This window comes from Canis aureus, chromosome 1 (genome assembly GCF_053574225.1).
Source record: "Canis aureus isolate CA01 chromosome 1, VMU_Caureus_v.1.0, whole genome shotgun sequence".
In the NCBI taxonomy this organism is placed as follows: domain Eukaryota; kingdom Metazoa; phylum Chordata; class Mammalia; order Carnivora; family Canidae; genus Canis; species Canis aureus.
In genome coordinates, this window is record NC_135611.1 from 119,852,270 (window position 1) to 119,869,102 (window position 16,833).

General features: G+C 49.5%; 1 protein-coding gene across 8 annotated transcripts in view; it reads left to right on the top strand.

Moving 5' to 3' along the window:
- The window catches only part of CEP89 (centrosomal protein 89), a 74,683-nt gene extending 64,095 nt beyond the window's left edge, over positions 1-10,588 (top strand). For all 8 annotated transcript variants that reach the window (XM_077855987.1, XM_077856001.1, XM_077855978.1 and 5 more), the window contains 2 exons: positions 4,270-4,439; positions 10,277-10,588. In XM_077855987.1, the coding sequence (XP_077712113.1) occupies positions 4,270-4,439; positions 10,277-10,430 (324 nt within the window). In that variant the 3' untranslated portion in view covers positions 10,431-10,588. The remainder of the gene's footprint in view (positions 1-4,269; positions 4,440-10,276) is intronic.
- Positions 10,589-16,833: the final 6,245 nt, after the last annotated feature.

Consider the following 16,833-nt stretch of genomic DNA (forward strand, 5'->3'; position numbering starts at 1 on the left):
GAATAATTATATTTACTGTATTGTGGGTGAATCTCACAAGCATAATATTGAGTGAAAGGAACATAACACGTATGAGTGCCTGTTATATGATTGTGTTTATATAAAGTTTAAAACAGGTAAAATTAAATTGTTTGGGGCACTCGTAGGTTGTAAAACAAAATGAAAAATAAGGAAAAGATTTTAGCAAAAATGAGATTAATGATTACAGTCAGTCCTTGAACCAACCCCCCATGCAGTTGAAAATCCATGTGTAACTTTTGACTCCCCTACTCTTGACCACAAACCTTACAAATAACATTAACAGTCAATTGATACGTATTTTATATGTTATGTGTCACCTTCTAACAGACTATGTACTTCATTGGCTTTTGTCTATACCCCCAGGCCAGACTAGAAGCTCCGCAGAGACAGGGATTCTTTTCTGTTTTTGTTCACTGGTATATCCCAAGCACCTAAAATAGCACCTGGCACATAATGTTCAATAAATGCAATAGCCAATAATCATTTGGGGAATTAATTAAATAATATATTTTACAATTTAAATTCAACAAAATCAAAAGCTGTATACAAAACAGTATCTCAATTCTCAGAAAGGCTAGAAGGAATACACCATACTATTAATGATGGGACTCTAAAGAGAAGTATTTTGAGTGATAATGAGGAATCATGGGCTTGGAGGTTTTTGTTTTTCATTTTTTTTTCTTCCCTGCTCTGGGTTTCCTGTTGGCTATTGTTTCGGAAAGAGGAGGTCTGATCTTCAGGGTGTTTGGCCTTATCTTAGGAATGTATCTCATTATCATTCATCTGGATAAGATCCTACAAAGGATCCACCCAGCGCGTAACCCCCCCCCCCCCCCCCCAGGACACCTGAGAGCTGGATCCAGGTTAGGGTGGATCTCTGAGGAAGTAAAGGTTAGAGACCTAGAAAAGGCTGAGAAAATTCGAGGATAACATCTTAGAAAACCCCAGCAAAATAGGACTCCCCAAAGCGAAGACGTCACCTTTGAAATCAGGGCTGTGTTGTGATCTGAGAAAAACAGAGCTGCAGGCAGGAGCTCTTCCGAATCAAGCTGGATTCAGAGGCCTGAGAAGGGGCTACTAGAGGGGTGGTTTGGAAAGCCTGGAAGCCCAGCCCATCATGCTGCACCCTCCCGGGAACCTCATCTCATCCCAGAGGGATTCATGGGCCTCCAGAGAAAAATAAGAAAAATAGAAGTACAATTTTCCTGCACATGAAGAAAATGCATCAGAAATAATGTTACCACAAAGATCAAAATTATAAACTATACCCAAAAGTGAACTGATAGGTAGATAAGTAAGGAGATAGGTAGCTGGAAAGCTAAAACTTAAAAATAAAATAAGACAAAGAGAGGAAGGCGAACCACAAGAGACTCTTAAATGTAGGGAAAACTGAGGGTCACTGGAGGGGCTGTGGGTGAGGGAATGGGGTACCTGGGGGATGGGCATTAAGGAGGACACATGATGGAATGATAACTGGTGGTATATGCAACTGATGAATCACCAAATTCTACCCCTGAAACTAATACTACGCTATATGCACACTAACTTGAATTTAAATAAAATCTTGAAAAATAAAATAAAACTTAATAAAGCCATCAAATCGAGGAAGAAATCCTACAAAGCAGAGATAGGTGGTCAGACAAAGGCAGATGTGACCTGGAATTGACACAACTCTGGGAAGAAATAGAAGGAAAGGAACAACTGCTTCAGAGATGCAGATGAAATTACAGGGAACACAAGGAGAAAGATACCTTAAATGTGCAACAAGGACATAAAGAGAGAAATGAGCAATTTAAAGACAGAAAGGTGGAAGTAAAGATGTAAAAAGAATGCAATAGAGAGGGATAAGACATTCAATGTGCTTATTGTTAAGAGTCCCCAAAGAAGAAATCAAAACAGTTCTGAACAATAATTCATAAAAAGCTTTTTGAAATAAATGAAGACTTGAATCTACATACTGAAAGGACTTTAAGACAAAGAAAGAAGGGGCGCCTGGCTGGCTTAGACGGTGGAGCATGTGACTCTCGATCTCGGGGTTGTGTTTCTTGCCCTGCCTTGGGTGTAGAGATTACTTAAAAATAAAATCTCTTAAAAACAAAGACAGGGGCGCCTGAGTGGCTCAGTCAGTTGAGCGTCCAACCCTTGGTTTCAGCTCAGGTTGTGATATCGGGGTCATAGGATCGAGCCCCACATCAAGCTCCGTGCTCAGCACAGAGTCTGCTTGTCCCTCTCCCTCTGCTCCCCATCCCCTCTCTCTCCCTATCTCCGATAAATAAATAAATAAAATCTTAAAAAAATAAATATATATATTATATATATATAAAGAAAACCTTGGACACCCAGGCAAAAGGCCAAGTCATAAGAGAAAAAAAACATGTCGGCATCATAGTTCTCAACAGTAATGCTGAATGCCAAGAGCAATGCCTTCTATAAATATTCAAGAAAACAGAGTATGAGCCAAGGATGTTTCCATCCAACCAAGCTACTCTTCAGACAGTTTTGACCGAGTAAGAGCTCCGGGCACATTTTTCCCATAAATCTCGCCTAAAGATTAATCAGCTTGAGTTCAGCCTGTCAAGAAACAATTGGGCAAATTTCAGAAAAGTACTGGTATCGAGCAAAGGATGTATTTAACTGGGAACTAAGACTTCAGCGAAGCTGGGATAAGGCCGATGGAATAAAACGTAAATGTTTTTTGACAACGTGGAATTAATGCAACCAAGGAAAAACCGATAGGTGAGGGCGGTAGGAAAGTAGAAAGTAGAGCAAACTAGCTGATTGCTTCATATTGTCATAACGGAGAGTTCAGAGGATATCATTTCAAGCTGAAAAAGCAAGGAGAAGCTTAAGCACATTTAAGTAGGGGAAGAAAAGATCGTTGTGAGCCAACATTATGTTACCTTTGATAAATGAGAGGACTAAGGAGATGTAATCTAGAGGCATGAGAATAAAAGTCACCACAAGAACCCAGAGATCCATTCCTAAACAGTAGAATTACAACAGTGAAAAGAACAGAGAAGATGGACTACATTAAAGTCTTTAAAAATGTATGTAGGTTAATGAAATAACAAAATTGATAAATCAATGGGAATGAGCTTAATTCACCCACTAAAAGAAAACCGTTTTTTTGGATTAGATAGTGAAGCAAACAGTATTCCGTGATAGAGCCAAGAGCCAGTCTGAAACAAAGTACATCAGAAAGCTGAAGAGTAAAAGGATGAGTAAAGATCATCTAGATTTATGCAAACAAAAAGAAAGGAAGTTGCAATCTTTATGCGCCAAGATGGAGTTTGGGAGAAAAGCACTAAATGAGACCAAAAAAAAGGAGCTCTTCTAATATAAAAGACTGCAATTAATAGTATATAGTAGCTACAGATATCTCTGCACTAAATAAACATAGCAGATATATAAAGTACAGACTATAGGACATGCAAAGAGAAATGGAAACATGGTTAATAGCTTTAATCTCTTGGTCCAAGACAGATCAAGAGATTAAACAAAAGGAACTAAGGATACAGAAGATCTAACAACGTAATCTATAAGGTTTATTTAGGGGTGTGTATGTATATTTACACAGAACAATTGATCAATTGATTGTTGATTGGCTACAAAAAAAAAAAACCCCGAGAGTAGAAATAAGGCACATTTGTTGTTGTTTTTTTAAGGCACATTTGTTGATCAAAAAGATGAGAACCAGAAACACAAAATCAGAAAGCAAAAAAATATTCTTTTACCTGGAAATGTGAAAACCATGAGGTAGACCAACACCTGGGTCAGAGAGGATGTATAAACTGTCAGCTTCTACACGGAATTGAATCTGCGTGAACTAAAAATTAGCATCTATGTGACAACAGTTTTAGAAATGCTCAGAGGGAAGTCATAACCTTAAATACTATACAATAAAAATGTAAAAGGAAAATCTATGAACCCGGCTTTTATCTCTGTCATCTCCTTACCAATAAGTGTAACAAACCTTGCCAGCTTGGTCTGTTTTTATTTGTAGCATGTAAAAAATGGCATGATGCACATTAGAAATTTGCTTTTATATGATACTTGACATTCCTTGTTTTATTTTTCTCTGACTTTTATGATGCAGACTTGCCCTCCCAGATCAGATTTATTCACGGGTGTTTTCATCCTCTCTAGGGGCTCTGATAGCCCAGATGGGGAGGGTATGCGCCTGGGAAGCCATCCCTGGGGCCACAGGCAGCACGCCCTCGCTCACTCGGTGCCTCCTCCTCCCCCCAGGGGTACAAGAAACAGGCGGCACTGAAAGTGGGTGACATCAGTCACCGCCTGACAGAGCAGCAGGAAGACTTTGCCAGCAAGACAGCCCAGTACCAGCAAGAGATGAGGCACCTCCATCGGATGCTGCAAGACAAGCAGGATATCCTAGACCAGGCCCTCCAGCAGAAGAGGTATGGCCACCCCAGCTCCATAGAGCAGGCTTAGTTTTGAATATTTGCTAGAACTTTCTAGTAAAACCCTCTGGACCTGTTTTGTCTATTTAAAAAAAATTTTTTTAAGATTTTATTTATTTATTCATGAGAGACAGAGAGAGAGAAACACAGGCAGAGGGAAAAGCAGGCTCCCTGAGGGGAGCCTGATGCGGGACTCGATCCTAGGACCCCGGGATCATGCCCTGAGCCAGACAGACGCTCAACCGCTGAGCCACCCAGGCGTCCCTGTTTTGTTTATTTTTTACATTCAAATTTAATCTGAATGTAATATTGGTCTTGATTTTTATTTGCTCATTTTCTTTTTAAATTCTTCCCCCCAGGGGATCCCTGGGTGGCTCAGCGGTTTGGCGCCTGCCTTTGGCCCAGGACGCGATCCTGGAGTTCCGGGATCAAGTCCCATGTCAGGCTCTCTGCATGGAGCCTGCTTCTCCCTCCTCTGTGTCTCTGCCTCTCTCTCTCTCTCTCACTATGTCTATCAGAAATAAATAAATAAATCTTAAAAAAAATAAAAAATAAAAAATAAATTCTTACCCCCAGCCGTTGACGTACAGGATTGTGTAAGGTTGAGGTGTATAATGTGGTGATTTGATACAGGTACATCTTGTGAAATGACCACTGCCGTCAGGTTAGTTAGCACCTCCCTCACCTCCCCTAACTGCCATCTCGTTGTGGTGCTGGTGGCAGTGGCGGTGGTTATGGTGGGGACATTGAAAATCCACCCTCTTAGCAACTTTCCGGTGTACAGCACAGTGTGGTTACCTGCAGTCACCACACTGTGCTCCTCATTTTCTTTAATCCCCCTTTTGGAACTCCTCATTGTGGGGGCGCCTGGGTGGCTCAGTCGGTTAAGCATCTGCCAGTGGCTCAGGTCATGGTCCTGGGGTCCCAGGATTGAGCCCTATGTCAGGCTCCCTGCTCGGCAGGGAGTCTGCCTCTCCCTCTCCCTCTGCCCCTGCTCCTGTGCTCTCTCTCTCTCTCTCTCTCTCTCTTGCTCACTCTCTCCCAAGTAAACAAAATTAAAAAAAAAAAAAAAAGAGAGAACTAATTGTTTGAATATTGGACTTCTTAAATCAGTCCGGGCCTCTCATTGTCTTTCCCTCTTTTCTATTCTCTGATACTTTTGCTTTATTCAATTTTCTTGGGAGGTTTTTGATTAAATGTCTCATTTCTGTTCTTTCTTTTTCTTTTCTTCTTCTTCTTTTTTTTTCCCCCCCATTTCTGGGGATTTAAAAATCTAATGATTCCTTTTTTGTAAGATCATAATCATAAGAATATGGGTGCATTATGTTTTCTGTATCTGTAAGGTACTGAATCAGTTAGTTACACTGCATCCTTTAAACACATGCTAGAGGAAGCGTTGCCAGCATGTTAAAAACTTCACCAGAGAATGTCGCCTGGTCCGGAGAACGTCACCTGGTCCTTGCAGGTGAACTTGGTTGGTCCCTCATGTTGTTTTGGTTTCATACTTGAGTCTGCCCTTTCACAATGGCCGTGCTGTCTTTGAGAGATTGGGATATAAACTGATACATGCAGAAGAATCATAATACAGTCTTGGGATTATCTCCAAGTTCTAGGAGGATCGTGTATTGGACGTCAGCCGGAATGCAGATACCTGTTTGTTTTCCATCAGCCAGATGCTTCTTAAGCGTAAGGCTGAATGAAGTCTTACTGTCGTGTTTTTTGTAGTCACAGAAGTTCTTACCACCATAAACGGCTGCTTTGTGAAAAGTTGGGCCAATACCAAATTTCTTGCCAGACAGGAGGTTTGGAGTCGCATTAATAAAATGGCACTTTGTTTTTCACTTTCTCCCTCATTCCACATCTGTCCTTAAATGGTTTGAGAGTTATGTATTCTTTCTTTCTTTTTTCTTTTTTTTTTAGATTTTTTTTTTTTTTATTCATGATAGAGAGAAAGAGAGAGAGAGAGAAAGAGAGGCAGACACATGCAGAGGGAGAAGCAGGCTCCATGCTGGGAGCCTGACGCGGGACTCGATCCTGGGACCCCAGGACCATGCCCTGAGCAAAGGCAGGAGCTGAACCGCTGAGCCACCCAGGGATCCCCCCCCTTTTTTAAGATTTCATTTATTTGACAGAGCACACGCAGGGCTAAATCCCCTGAGATCATGACCTGAGCTGAAGACAGACGCTTAACCTACTGAGCCACCCAGGCACCCCTCTGCATTCCATTTCTGTACTTTCAGTGGTTACCATTGAAATTTTACCATGGATGTTTAGCATTAAAAATCTAAATTTAGGGGGATCACTGGGTGGCTCAGTGGTTTAGCGCCTATCTTTGGCCCTGGGCATGATCCTGGAGTCCCGGGATCAAGTCCCGCATCAGGCTCCCTCCGTGGAGCCTGCTCCTTCTCTCTCTCTCTCTCACACACACACACACATGAATAAATAAAATCTTTAAAAAAAAAAATCTAAATTTAGGGGGTCCTGGGTGGCTCATTTGGTTTTGGTGACCAACTCTTGATCTTTCAACTCAGGTCTTGGTCTCAGGCTTGTAAGTTCAAGCCCTATGTTGGGCTCAAAACAAAACAAAAATAAATAAATTTAACATCTCTACATTTCTTTCCCCCAACACAAGATCTAATGCTCTTATCTAATTCTTACCCCCCTCAAGGTATATGATGTTGGTGCCTAGTGTCATTAGGTAGATAAAAGTGAAAAACAAAGATCTATTTTATATCATTATTGTTAGCCCCCCCCCCCCAGATTATATGTTACTGGTTTCTATACAGTTCTTTATTTTGATGTACCTGTAGGTACCGATTACTTACTGATTATTATTAAAACAAGACAACAGACCCAAAATGGGCCTCACATCACCAAAGCAAGGCTGGGCTTAATTACAATTTTGGCTCTACCAGGAGGGAATCTTTAACTAGTCAATCAGTAATTGCCAGTTGGCACTAGTTAGGTCCTGAGCCTGGTTGACCCTGCCATCCCCTGAAGGAGAGTAACTTTGCAATAATCACCCCCATTTTTGCCTAGTACAACTTCCTTGTTCCTGCTCCCATCTGCCTATAAAAGTCTTTTATTTTGTACAGCTCCTCAGAGCTCTTTCTCTCTGCGAGGCAGGGTGCTGCCCAATATTAGTTGAGTTTTGCTCAAATAAACTCTTAAAATTTTCTCATTTCCTTAGTTTATCTCTTAACATGTTCTCTCTTACGTCTCAGACTTTATTTCTCAGGTTAGCTTCCTTCCTCCTAAAACCCATCATTTAGAAGTTTCTTTAGTAAGAGTCTGTTGGGAGTAAGCTTTCTTAGTTTCTGTTTATCTGAAAATGTCCACATTTCTCCTTCATCCTTGTAGGATCATTTTTGCTAACTACAGAATTTTACCTTGACAGTCTTTTTTTCTCAGCATATTCTGTGTTCTCTGTTTGAGAAGTCTGTTTTGACAAGTCCCTGATGAGCCTTTTGTCATTTTTAAAAATAATTGACCTGAGGCGGCTGGGGGGCTCAATTGGTTAAGCATCCAACTCTTGGTTTCAGCTCAGGTTGTGATCTCAGGTTGTGAGATTGAGCCCCTGTAAGGCTCTGCACTCAGCTGGGAGTCTGCTTGGGATTATCTCCCTCTCTTTCTGCCCCTTCCCCTGCTTGTCTGCTCTCTCTCTCTCATATATAAATAATTTTTTTTTAAAGTTCTCTTCTGTCACTTGTATTCTGTAATTTCTTAGGTATGTGTTTATCTGGAGGCTTCTTTTTGCTTGTCTGGTTGTTGTAAATTATTCTATCTGTGGTTTTGTGTCTTTCATTAGTCCAGAAAACTCTCTTTTCTTAAAATAAGCCATTATTTCTTAAATCATTTCTCCTTATTCTTTCTAAATGTCCTTCTGGAGCTCAGATTAAATGTATGTTGGACCTTCTTACTGAATCCTCTACGTGCCTTGTCTTAAATTTTCTCCCCCTTGTTTTTAAGATCCGCATTCTGGGTAATTCTTTCGCTCAATATTCCTGTTTACTAATTCTCTCTTCAGCTGTGTTCAGTGTAGTGTTTAACCCAGCTATCGGGTTTTTTTGTTTTGTTTTGTTCTTGTTTTTGTTTTTTTTGGAGGGGGCTGTTATTTCAACAACAGTGTACTTCATTTTCAGTTCTATTTGGTTCTCTTGAAAAGCTGCCTATTTGTTTTTAAAATAAATTCCTGGTCTTTGCTTATTTTAAAAACATCTTTTATTTCTTTTAACATTTCATTTGTAGTTATTTTTTGAATATCTGAAATTTGGGGGAGTTTAAATTTGTTTTTGTTTTGGCTCTTGCTCTGTGTGGCTTGTTTCTATGTACAGTAGCTTTTTAACTATGAACATGTATATGGTTGCATTTAATCTGTGGAATCCTAAGGTTGTCAATTAAGGTGGTTTTTCCTCTATAGAAAGTTTGCATTTGCTTCTCTTTGGTGCTAAAGCATATTCCCAACCTGGAGCCACTTTTAATTTCATTATTAATTTTGAAAATAGGCTGTTTTAACATCACTGGAACATTGAGGGCCCTTTGTGTACCTCTACTTACCTGCCCAGTTGTGGAACACGTAGTTCAGAGTGTTTCTAGGAAGAAGGGGAGAAAGGTGGATACGTGTGAGCCCTGGGGGCTTTCTGGCACGGGCTTTTGTCCTCAAAGCAATAAGCATTACCAACACACATTGCCTGCATGTGTGCTTTCAGTTTAGTCTTTATTCTCTTCTGCCTTTAGAGATTTCCTATTCTTGTTTTGAGTTTGGCCAAACATTGATCATGATTGCTGTGATTTATCAAGCATGTAGTCCAGAAAAGAGAAATGTGGGGTTCTTTTTTAAACACAGTTTAATTAAATAGCACCCAACGTTCAGTGAACATTAGAGGGTCTCGGAGAAAGCAACAGTTCACAAGAGGAGTGATGCTGGACAAGTGGGCACGTCGCTGGCCTCCCTGAATCCCATTGTCCTCCTCCACAAACAGCAGCACTCAGTGCACTTGGTAGCACCTTCCATAACCACCGGGCCGTGTCAGCAAAGGAGCCGGCCTCGCCACCTGCCCTCCTACATGTGGCCCACTGTTCCCGCCGGGCTGGGACTGGTCCCCCTCACTCTCCCATTGGGTCCTCTGTCCTGTGAGGTGGTAGCTGGGGCCCTGGTCTGTTCCCCCAGGAGCCCATGGCCCCACGAGGACATGAATATCTTTTCGGCCTTGTTTCCCCAGCACTCCCCATGGTACCTGTCACAGAGCCCCTTCCTTTACGTGTGTACCTTGGTCCCTCTGGGTGCTCACCCTGGCATGCAGTCTGACTAGGCCGGTCTTCTCTGTGTCCTCAGCGACGAGCCCCACGCCACGCAGTCCCCCCCTCACCCCCAGACTAACTCCTTATGGCCAGGACCCTCATTGGCTCTGTGGCTGGGTGTTGTGAGAGGTGCCTGAGGGTCGGCCAGGTCCCAGCGGGGACAGGTAGCGGGGACACAGGGAGGCTTGCAGGATTTGTGCGATGCGGACACCCACAGCCGGGCCCTTGTGCTATGGGTTAGTCCATGCAGTCACTGTATTTTATTCTTCTACGTGTTAATTCTACAGAGAGCAAAGGTCCAAAATAAAGGAAAAGGCACAACTCAGTATTTATTCTCCTCCCAGAGGACCTCAGCGTTTCATTCAACCCCAGCAGCCTTTGCCTCAGAACCCAGGCACCATGGGATCTGTTCTCTGACATCAAGCATTCTTCCCTTGGAGTTCTTGCCACTTTAGGATTCCTAAGGGCTCTAGAAATATTTTTCTCCTTGTGCTATTTTAAACTTTTCCCTTTTTTTCGTGTATCTCCCTCAGAGAAATGGAAGGTGAGCTCGAGGTGGTTTGGCAGTCTACCTCCAAGGAAAACCAGAGAATCCGCGAGCTGCTGCAGGTCGCGCTGGAGAGGCCGGGTGTGTGGGACAGCACCGGGGGGACACCCTGGGCCACAGCCCCAACCACGGTGACGTGAAGCCATAGCCCGTGCGGGGACCGGTGACCAGGACCCCCCGCCCAGAGCCCTGCTTTTACCCAGGACCCAGAGGTGCACAGGGAGGGCAAACCCCCGCCTCCCGCCGCAGCGTCTCCCCTCCTGGGGGCACCAGAGAAGTAAAGTTCTCAGAAATGTGATGTGTGTTTGCACATTTTGCTTTATTTGGGGAGCACGGTGCCGAGCTGCTGTGCCAGTACGTGGCCTCTGGCTTCCGTGGCTCCAGGTGACAGTGACCTCCTGGGCGGGCCTGGCCCTGAGCTCCCAGGCCTGTCGCTGGGCAAGGGCCCAAGGGAACGGCTTGGGGCACCGGGCGCTCACGCTGCGGGCAGTGGCGGTGCTGGCAGGTGCTCTGGGCTCTGTTTTAGCATTTGGGGAAAGATGGGTGCCAGCCCTCACGGCCTAGTAAGCTCTACAAGGTGCCCCCTGCCCCGTCCCTTCCCTCCTCAGCCTCCTAGAAAGGCGATTTTTCTGGGGCCACCCAGTGCTAAGGTGTGGTCGCTGCCCGGCCGCCAGGGGCCAGGGTCCTGCTGCTCCCGGGCCCCTCCTTGGGCGGGCTGGTCCCCCCTCCCCCCACAGGGCCACCCCCTGGCGCCTCCTGCCGGTGGTGCCCACCCCTGGTGCGGCTTGGCCCCGACCTGCTGGCTGCCCAGCAGGGAGCAGGATCCCGGCCCCCCACACCCTGTGACCGAGCCCTCCCAGCTCACCCCTGCCTGGGCTCGGGGCGCACAGGCCGGCATAGGCTCCTGGCTGGGCAGAAAGTTCCCGCGTGGCCTCTGATCGGTGGTTGGGAGCTGAGATGGAAGATCTCAGCTGTTTTACATTTTATTGTAATTTATTTTCATTTTACTAGAGGTGGGGAGACACGCAGGGATGTCACACTGTGTGACCAGTCGACCGCAGGGACCCAGCCGCTCTCCAGCCTCCACGCAGGCGGGACGCCCCTTGCCCCAGTGGCTTGTCGCAGGAACCCTGCTGTTGCCACATTCGTAGAGGGCCGCTCTGGTCACTCCTGTCGCTTTCCCGCCTCCTAGGAGAGGACCAGTGGGCCGAGGCAAGGGCGGTGGGGTGGAGGCCGGAGTAGAGGCCGGAGTGGGCCTGGGGCCTGGATTGCCGGGGGGCTCCCCTCCCCTTGGGCTTCACCCTGCAGGTTCCAACCAGAGCAGGAGGCGGTGCCCTTCCTTCTTGGTCCCGCTGAGTCAATGGCTCCAGAACGTTCCTGGCCAGGCGAGCAGTTATAAAGCGGGTCCCAGGAGCACAGGTGAGCCTGCGGCCTGTGCTCTTAGCCAGTAGCCTGGGGAATCCAGGCCGCGGTGGATGCGGCTGTGACTTTGGGGGGACAGGGGCAAGGGGCGGCCCTCGGTTTGCGGTCGATCTGCCGCCAGAGGGCCCGAGGGTGGGGAGGGGCACCTGCCCCTCAAGCGCCGAGAATGGGAGAGGCTGTCCCTCCCCAGCGGCCACTCTGAGACCGGTGCGTCCCCGGTGGGGGAACAGGAGCATTCTCCGTCTCGACGTGTATTTCTTTCAACGCAGCCTGTGTATTCAGCAGGCATCCATGCAGTGCTTACGTCTGTGCGCCGTGTGGGGAACAGCAGGGGCGAGGGCAGACGTGGTCGCAGGCCATGCTAGGTGCTCGGAGGGAAACGAGGCCCCCCCACCTTCGTGGCTGCCGTGGGAGCTACGGGGAAGCCTGCGTGGACCCTCGAAAACCCCACTGCTCGGAAGCAGGGCCGTGATCTTAGCCTCCCCAAAACAAAAGATAATAATAGTACTTTCCCACCACAGCCCGGATCGGTCTCCGCCCCTCCCACGTCCCCACGATGGCCGCTCTGCGCCCCTCCGGCTCCGGTCCCCAGGGGTGGCCCGTGCTGGGCTGTGCGGTCTCAGCCACCTCACAGGTGACCCCCGGGACCTCAGAAGGGGATGATTTGGAAAAGAGGCTTGTTGCAGATGCACTTAGGTCCGACTGGAGCGGGGTCGGTCCCCCGGCCTCCCCCATGCAGGTGGCTGGTGCCCCTGAAACCAGACACGCAGGGAGGACGCCAGGCGACAGCGGTCGGGTCGGGCAGGTGTTGCTGTGGGCCAAAGACAGCAGGGGGTGCTGGCGACCCCAGAAGCTAGGAAGAGGCCCTGCAGGAGCCCCCTCCTCGGGGTTCAGAGGGAGCGAGGCCCATGCCCACCCCCGGATTTGGGACTTCTAGCCTCCGGGTCTGAGACAAGAAATCTGTTTTAGAGCCAAGAGAGAAGAGAGCAGGCGAGGACCCCAGGGCCTGGGTTTCCAGAGCCAGCAGGGTCAGTCTCAGGAAAACTTCGGTGTACGCTGGGACACGTGGGCATCAGCATGTAGCTTTTTTTTTTTTTTTTATGATAGTCACACAGAGAGAGAGAGAGAGAGAGGCAGAGACACAGGCAGAGGGAGAAGCAGGCCCCATGCACCAGGAGCCCAACGTGGGATTCGATCCCGGGTCTCCAGGATTGCACCCTGGGCCAAAGGCAGGTGCCAAACCGCTGCGCCACCCAGGGATCCCAAGCATGGTAGCTTTTCAACGGAATACATTTGTAAAAAATTTTTAAAAGATGTTATCTATCCAACAGCACAAGCAGGGGGAGCGGCAGGCAGAGGGAGGGGAGACGCAGGCTCCCCGCCGAGCAGGGAGCCCAACGTGGGCCCCAACCCAGGACCCTGAGATCAAGACCTGAGCCGAAGGCAGACGCTTAAGCGACTGAGCCCCCCAGGTGGCCCCTCCACTGAATGAATTTTAAAAGGTTAACCTAGGTATAGATCAAGGATTTCTGATGAAAATCTAGCCCCCAAATTGAGATGCGCTATAAACATAAAACATGCACCAGATTCTGAAGGCTCATGACAAAAAGAATGGAAGACGCCTCACCAGTGATTTTTTTTTTTAATATTTATTTATGATCGTCACACAGAGAGAGAGAGAGAGAGGGGCAGAGACACAGGCAGAGGGAGAAGCAGGCTCCATGCACCGGGAGCCCGACGTGGGATTCGATCCCGGGTCTCCAGGATCGCGCCCTGGGGCGAAGGCAGGTGCCAAACCACTGCACCACCCAGGGATCCCCCTCAGCAGTGATTTTTATACCTGGTTATATGTTGAGAGAACGTTTTGTGTGTATTAGGTAAAATAAAATCTATTCTGAAAATTGATTATTTCACCTACTTTGGTTTTCGTTTCTACTTTAAAAAAAGAAGAAAAACTGTGACCCCTGGAAACCTGTAAACCACGTATGTGACTCACAGTATACTTCTCTTGGACAGTTGTGTACGGAACTAAGTGTGAAAGGCACAACTAAGCTTCTAGGTAGTTGATGACCCTGGGTCAGGGAGGATTTCTTTTTTTTTTTTTTTTTTTAAGATTTTATTTATTTGTTTGAGAGAGAGTGAGCGGGAAGGGGGCAGAGGGAGAGGGAGAGTCTCCAGCAGACTCCTCGCTGAGCGTGGAGCCCGACATGGGGCTCGATCTCCCCACCCTGAGATCGTGACCTGAGCCGACACCAAGAGTCAGGCCTTGACTGAGCCCCCCAGGCTCCCCGGGAAGGGGGTCTCGAGGCGCGCCCAGGAGCACGAGCCACAGGAAGAACACGCTGGACGGCCGCCGGCTAGTGAGCTCTTCACCTGAGGGTGGGGAGCGGCTCTCGGCCCACGGAGGCCGCGGGGCGGGGGGGGGGGGGGGTGTGAACACGCGCCAGGAGGCCAGAGCGCAGGGGACGCACTTCAGCCACCAGAACCGAGGCAGCGGCCTCCACGAGGAGACACCTGCTGTGACACTGGGCACAGAGGGACAGCGGGTTAGAGGGATGGAGGGACAGTGGGATGGAGGGATGGAGGGGGCGGGGATGGAGGGATGGAGGGGGCGGGGATGGAGAGACGGGAGGGATGCAGGGATAGAGAGATGCAGGGATGGAAGGACCAAGGGATGCAGGGAGGCAAGGACGGAGGGACGGAGGGAGGCAGGACACCGAATGAGGCCCCCACACGGACAGGAGCCCTTCCCGTGCGGCTGAACCAGCACAGCGAGTCTCAGCACAATACGGTTTGGATCCGGTTGGGTGGCGTTGGCGCCGGGCACCGCGTCCCCTGGGGGCGAACGTAGGCGGGCGCTGGGGCCCCAGAGACATTCGCAGTTGGAAACCGCTCCCGCTGACTCAGAGGCACGGGAACTGCTGTTGCTCCCCCCACTAATCGTGCATGGGCTTTTTTTTTTTTGTTTTTTTTTTTTAACAATTTTTAAAAAATTTATTCATGAGACACAGAGAGAGGCAGAGACACAGGCAGAGGGAGAAGCAGGCTCCATGCAGGGAGCCCGATGAGAGACTTGATCCCAGGACCCCGGGGTCACGCCCTGAGCCGAAGGCAGACACTCGGCCAACCAGGCCACCCAGGTGCCACAGATTTACTGTTTTTAAAACATAACAGAGGGGTGCCGAGGAGGCCCAGGTCGTGACCCCGGGGTCCTGGGTTCGAGTTCCGCATCAGACTCTGCATGGAGCCTGCTTCTCCCTCTGCCTGTGTCTCTGACTCTCTCTCTCTCTGTGTGTGTCTCTCATGAATAAATAAATAAAATCTTAAAACAAAAGAATTCTAGTAAAGTTTCGGGAAAGTAAACAGGACCTAAGGCTGAGATGAAGGCGAACTCGGGAGGTGCACTGGTCAGCCTGGGAGCGGCGGGTGGTGCTCAGGCCGGAGGCCTCGGGGCAGGGGGCCTTGGGGTGGCCTGTGTCTCTGGGGACCCTAAGGTGCCGGGTGGACTCGGGGCCAGCCCCTCCCCTCGGCCGCGATCCCAGGAGGGAGGGGTGGGGGGAGGCCTGGGGAGGAGGGAAGCTTCCAGAGGCTTGGGGACACGGACACGTGGGGCTGCGCCCACTCGGCCTGCTGCGTCCTGTACCCCGAGGTGCCCAGAGGCGAGCGCCCCCCATGGGCAGGAGGGGAGCGGCTGCGGGCGCGGCACAAGGGCCCCGGGACCCGGGCGTAGGGGGACAGAGCCCAGGATCCCCCCGCCCAGATGCAGCCGCCCCCCCAGCTCCTTCTGGAACTGGCTCTGTCGTCCTTCACAAAAAGCTTGTCCCCATCAAGGCCTGGGTGGCACCAGAGCCCGTGTGGCCTCGGGGGCTTCCGTGGAGCCCGGGGACCCTGGCGTGTGGCGGCCGCGCCCGGCCCTGGTCTTGGCACCCACCGAGCAGGGCCTCCTGAGGTCACCCTCGGGGTGCGGGGCCCGGCGCGGGGAGGCCTGGGGAACCACAGGAAATGCCTCCGTGCAGAAGGGACCTTCGGAGTCCAGCGAGGACGTGTCGCGTGGAGGGGCCCGCGGCGCCGGGACGGAGGCCCTGGTGTAGCCTGCAGAAACCGGGGGTCGGGCGAGGCGTGGACGCCCCAGACTGAGAGCCATGAGCGGGGCGCAGACGGAGGGAGCCCCTCGCAGCAGCCAGGCCTTGCCAAGCGTCTGGCACCCTCAGCACTGGGGTGACCCGGGACCGTCACCTCCCAGATTCCTCAAGCTGCTGGGCTCGGTGGGTGGGGTTCCCTCCCTCCAGGGGGACACACACGCCTAGGTGTTCCCAGATCCAAAGTCGGGGTCGCTCTGGGCAACCTGTCCTTTTTTTTTTTTCCAAAAATTTTATTTATGTATTCATGAGAGACAGAGAGAGAGGCAGAGACCCAGGTGGAGGGAGAAGCAGGCTCCCTGCGGGGACCCCAATGTGGGACTCGGTCCCAGGACTCAGGGGTCTCAGGATGAGCCCAAGGCGACACTTGGCCACCGAGCCACCCGGGCGCGCCTCCCCGTGGGTTCTCCGCGGGCTCCGCACCAGCAGTACGGACCTCGGTGTCCCGCATCCAAACGAGAAGCTAGACCCCAAGTCCTCCCCGCGTCCTCCCCGCGTCCTCCCCGCGCCCTCCCCGCGCCCTCCCCACGCCCGCGGAGAGCCTGAGCCCGGCGCTGCTCGGAACATCCGCAGGACATTTTTGTGGGGATGTGTCCATTCTTTCCGGGTAAACCCCGAGGGCCGGCCTCGCTGCACCGCGGGAGCACGCGTGTGCTGAGCCGTGTGACGCGTCTCGGGCACCGAGGACAGATACCGCGGGGCTCCACGTAGGTGACGTGCTGAGCCAGAATCCCAGGGACAGAGAGGATCCGGGGCGAAGGAGCAAACAGGGAGCTCGTGTGACAAGGAGGGAGGGAATTCCCGTGCTAATTATTTTATGGTGAGACTGTAAATCCTTGGCATTTAAGGACTCGGCACATTCCACTGATTCTTTTATATATATATATAAAATATATATATTATATATTATATATTAATTTATTCGTGAGAGACACAGAGAGGCAGAGACCAGGCAGAGCGAGGGGCAGGCTGCCTGCAGGGA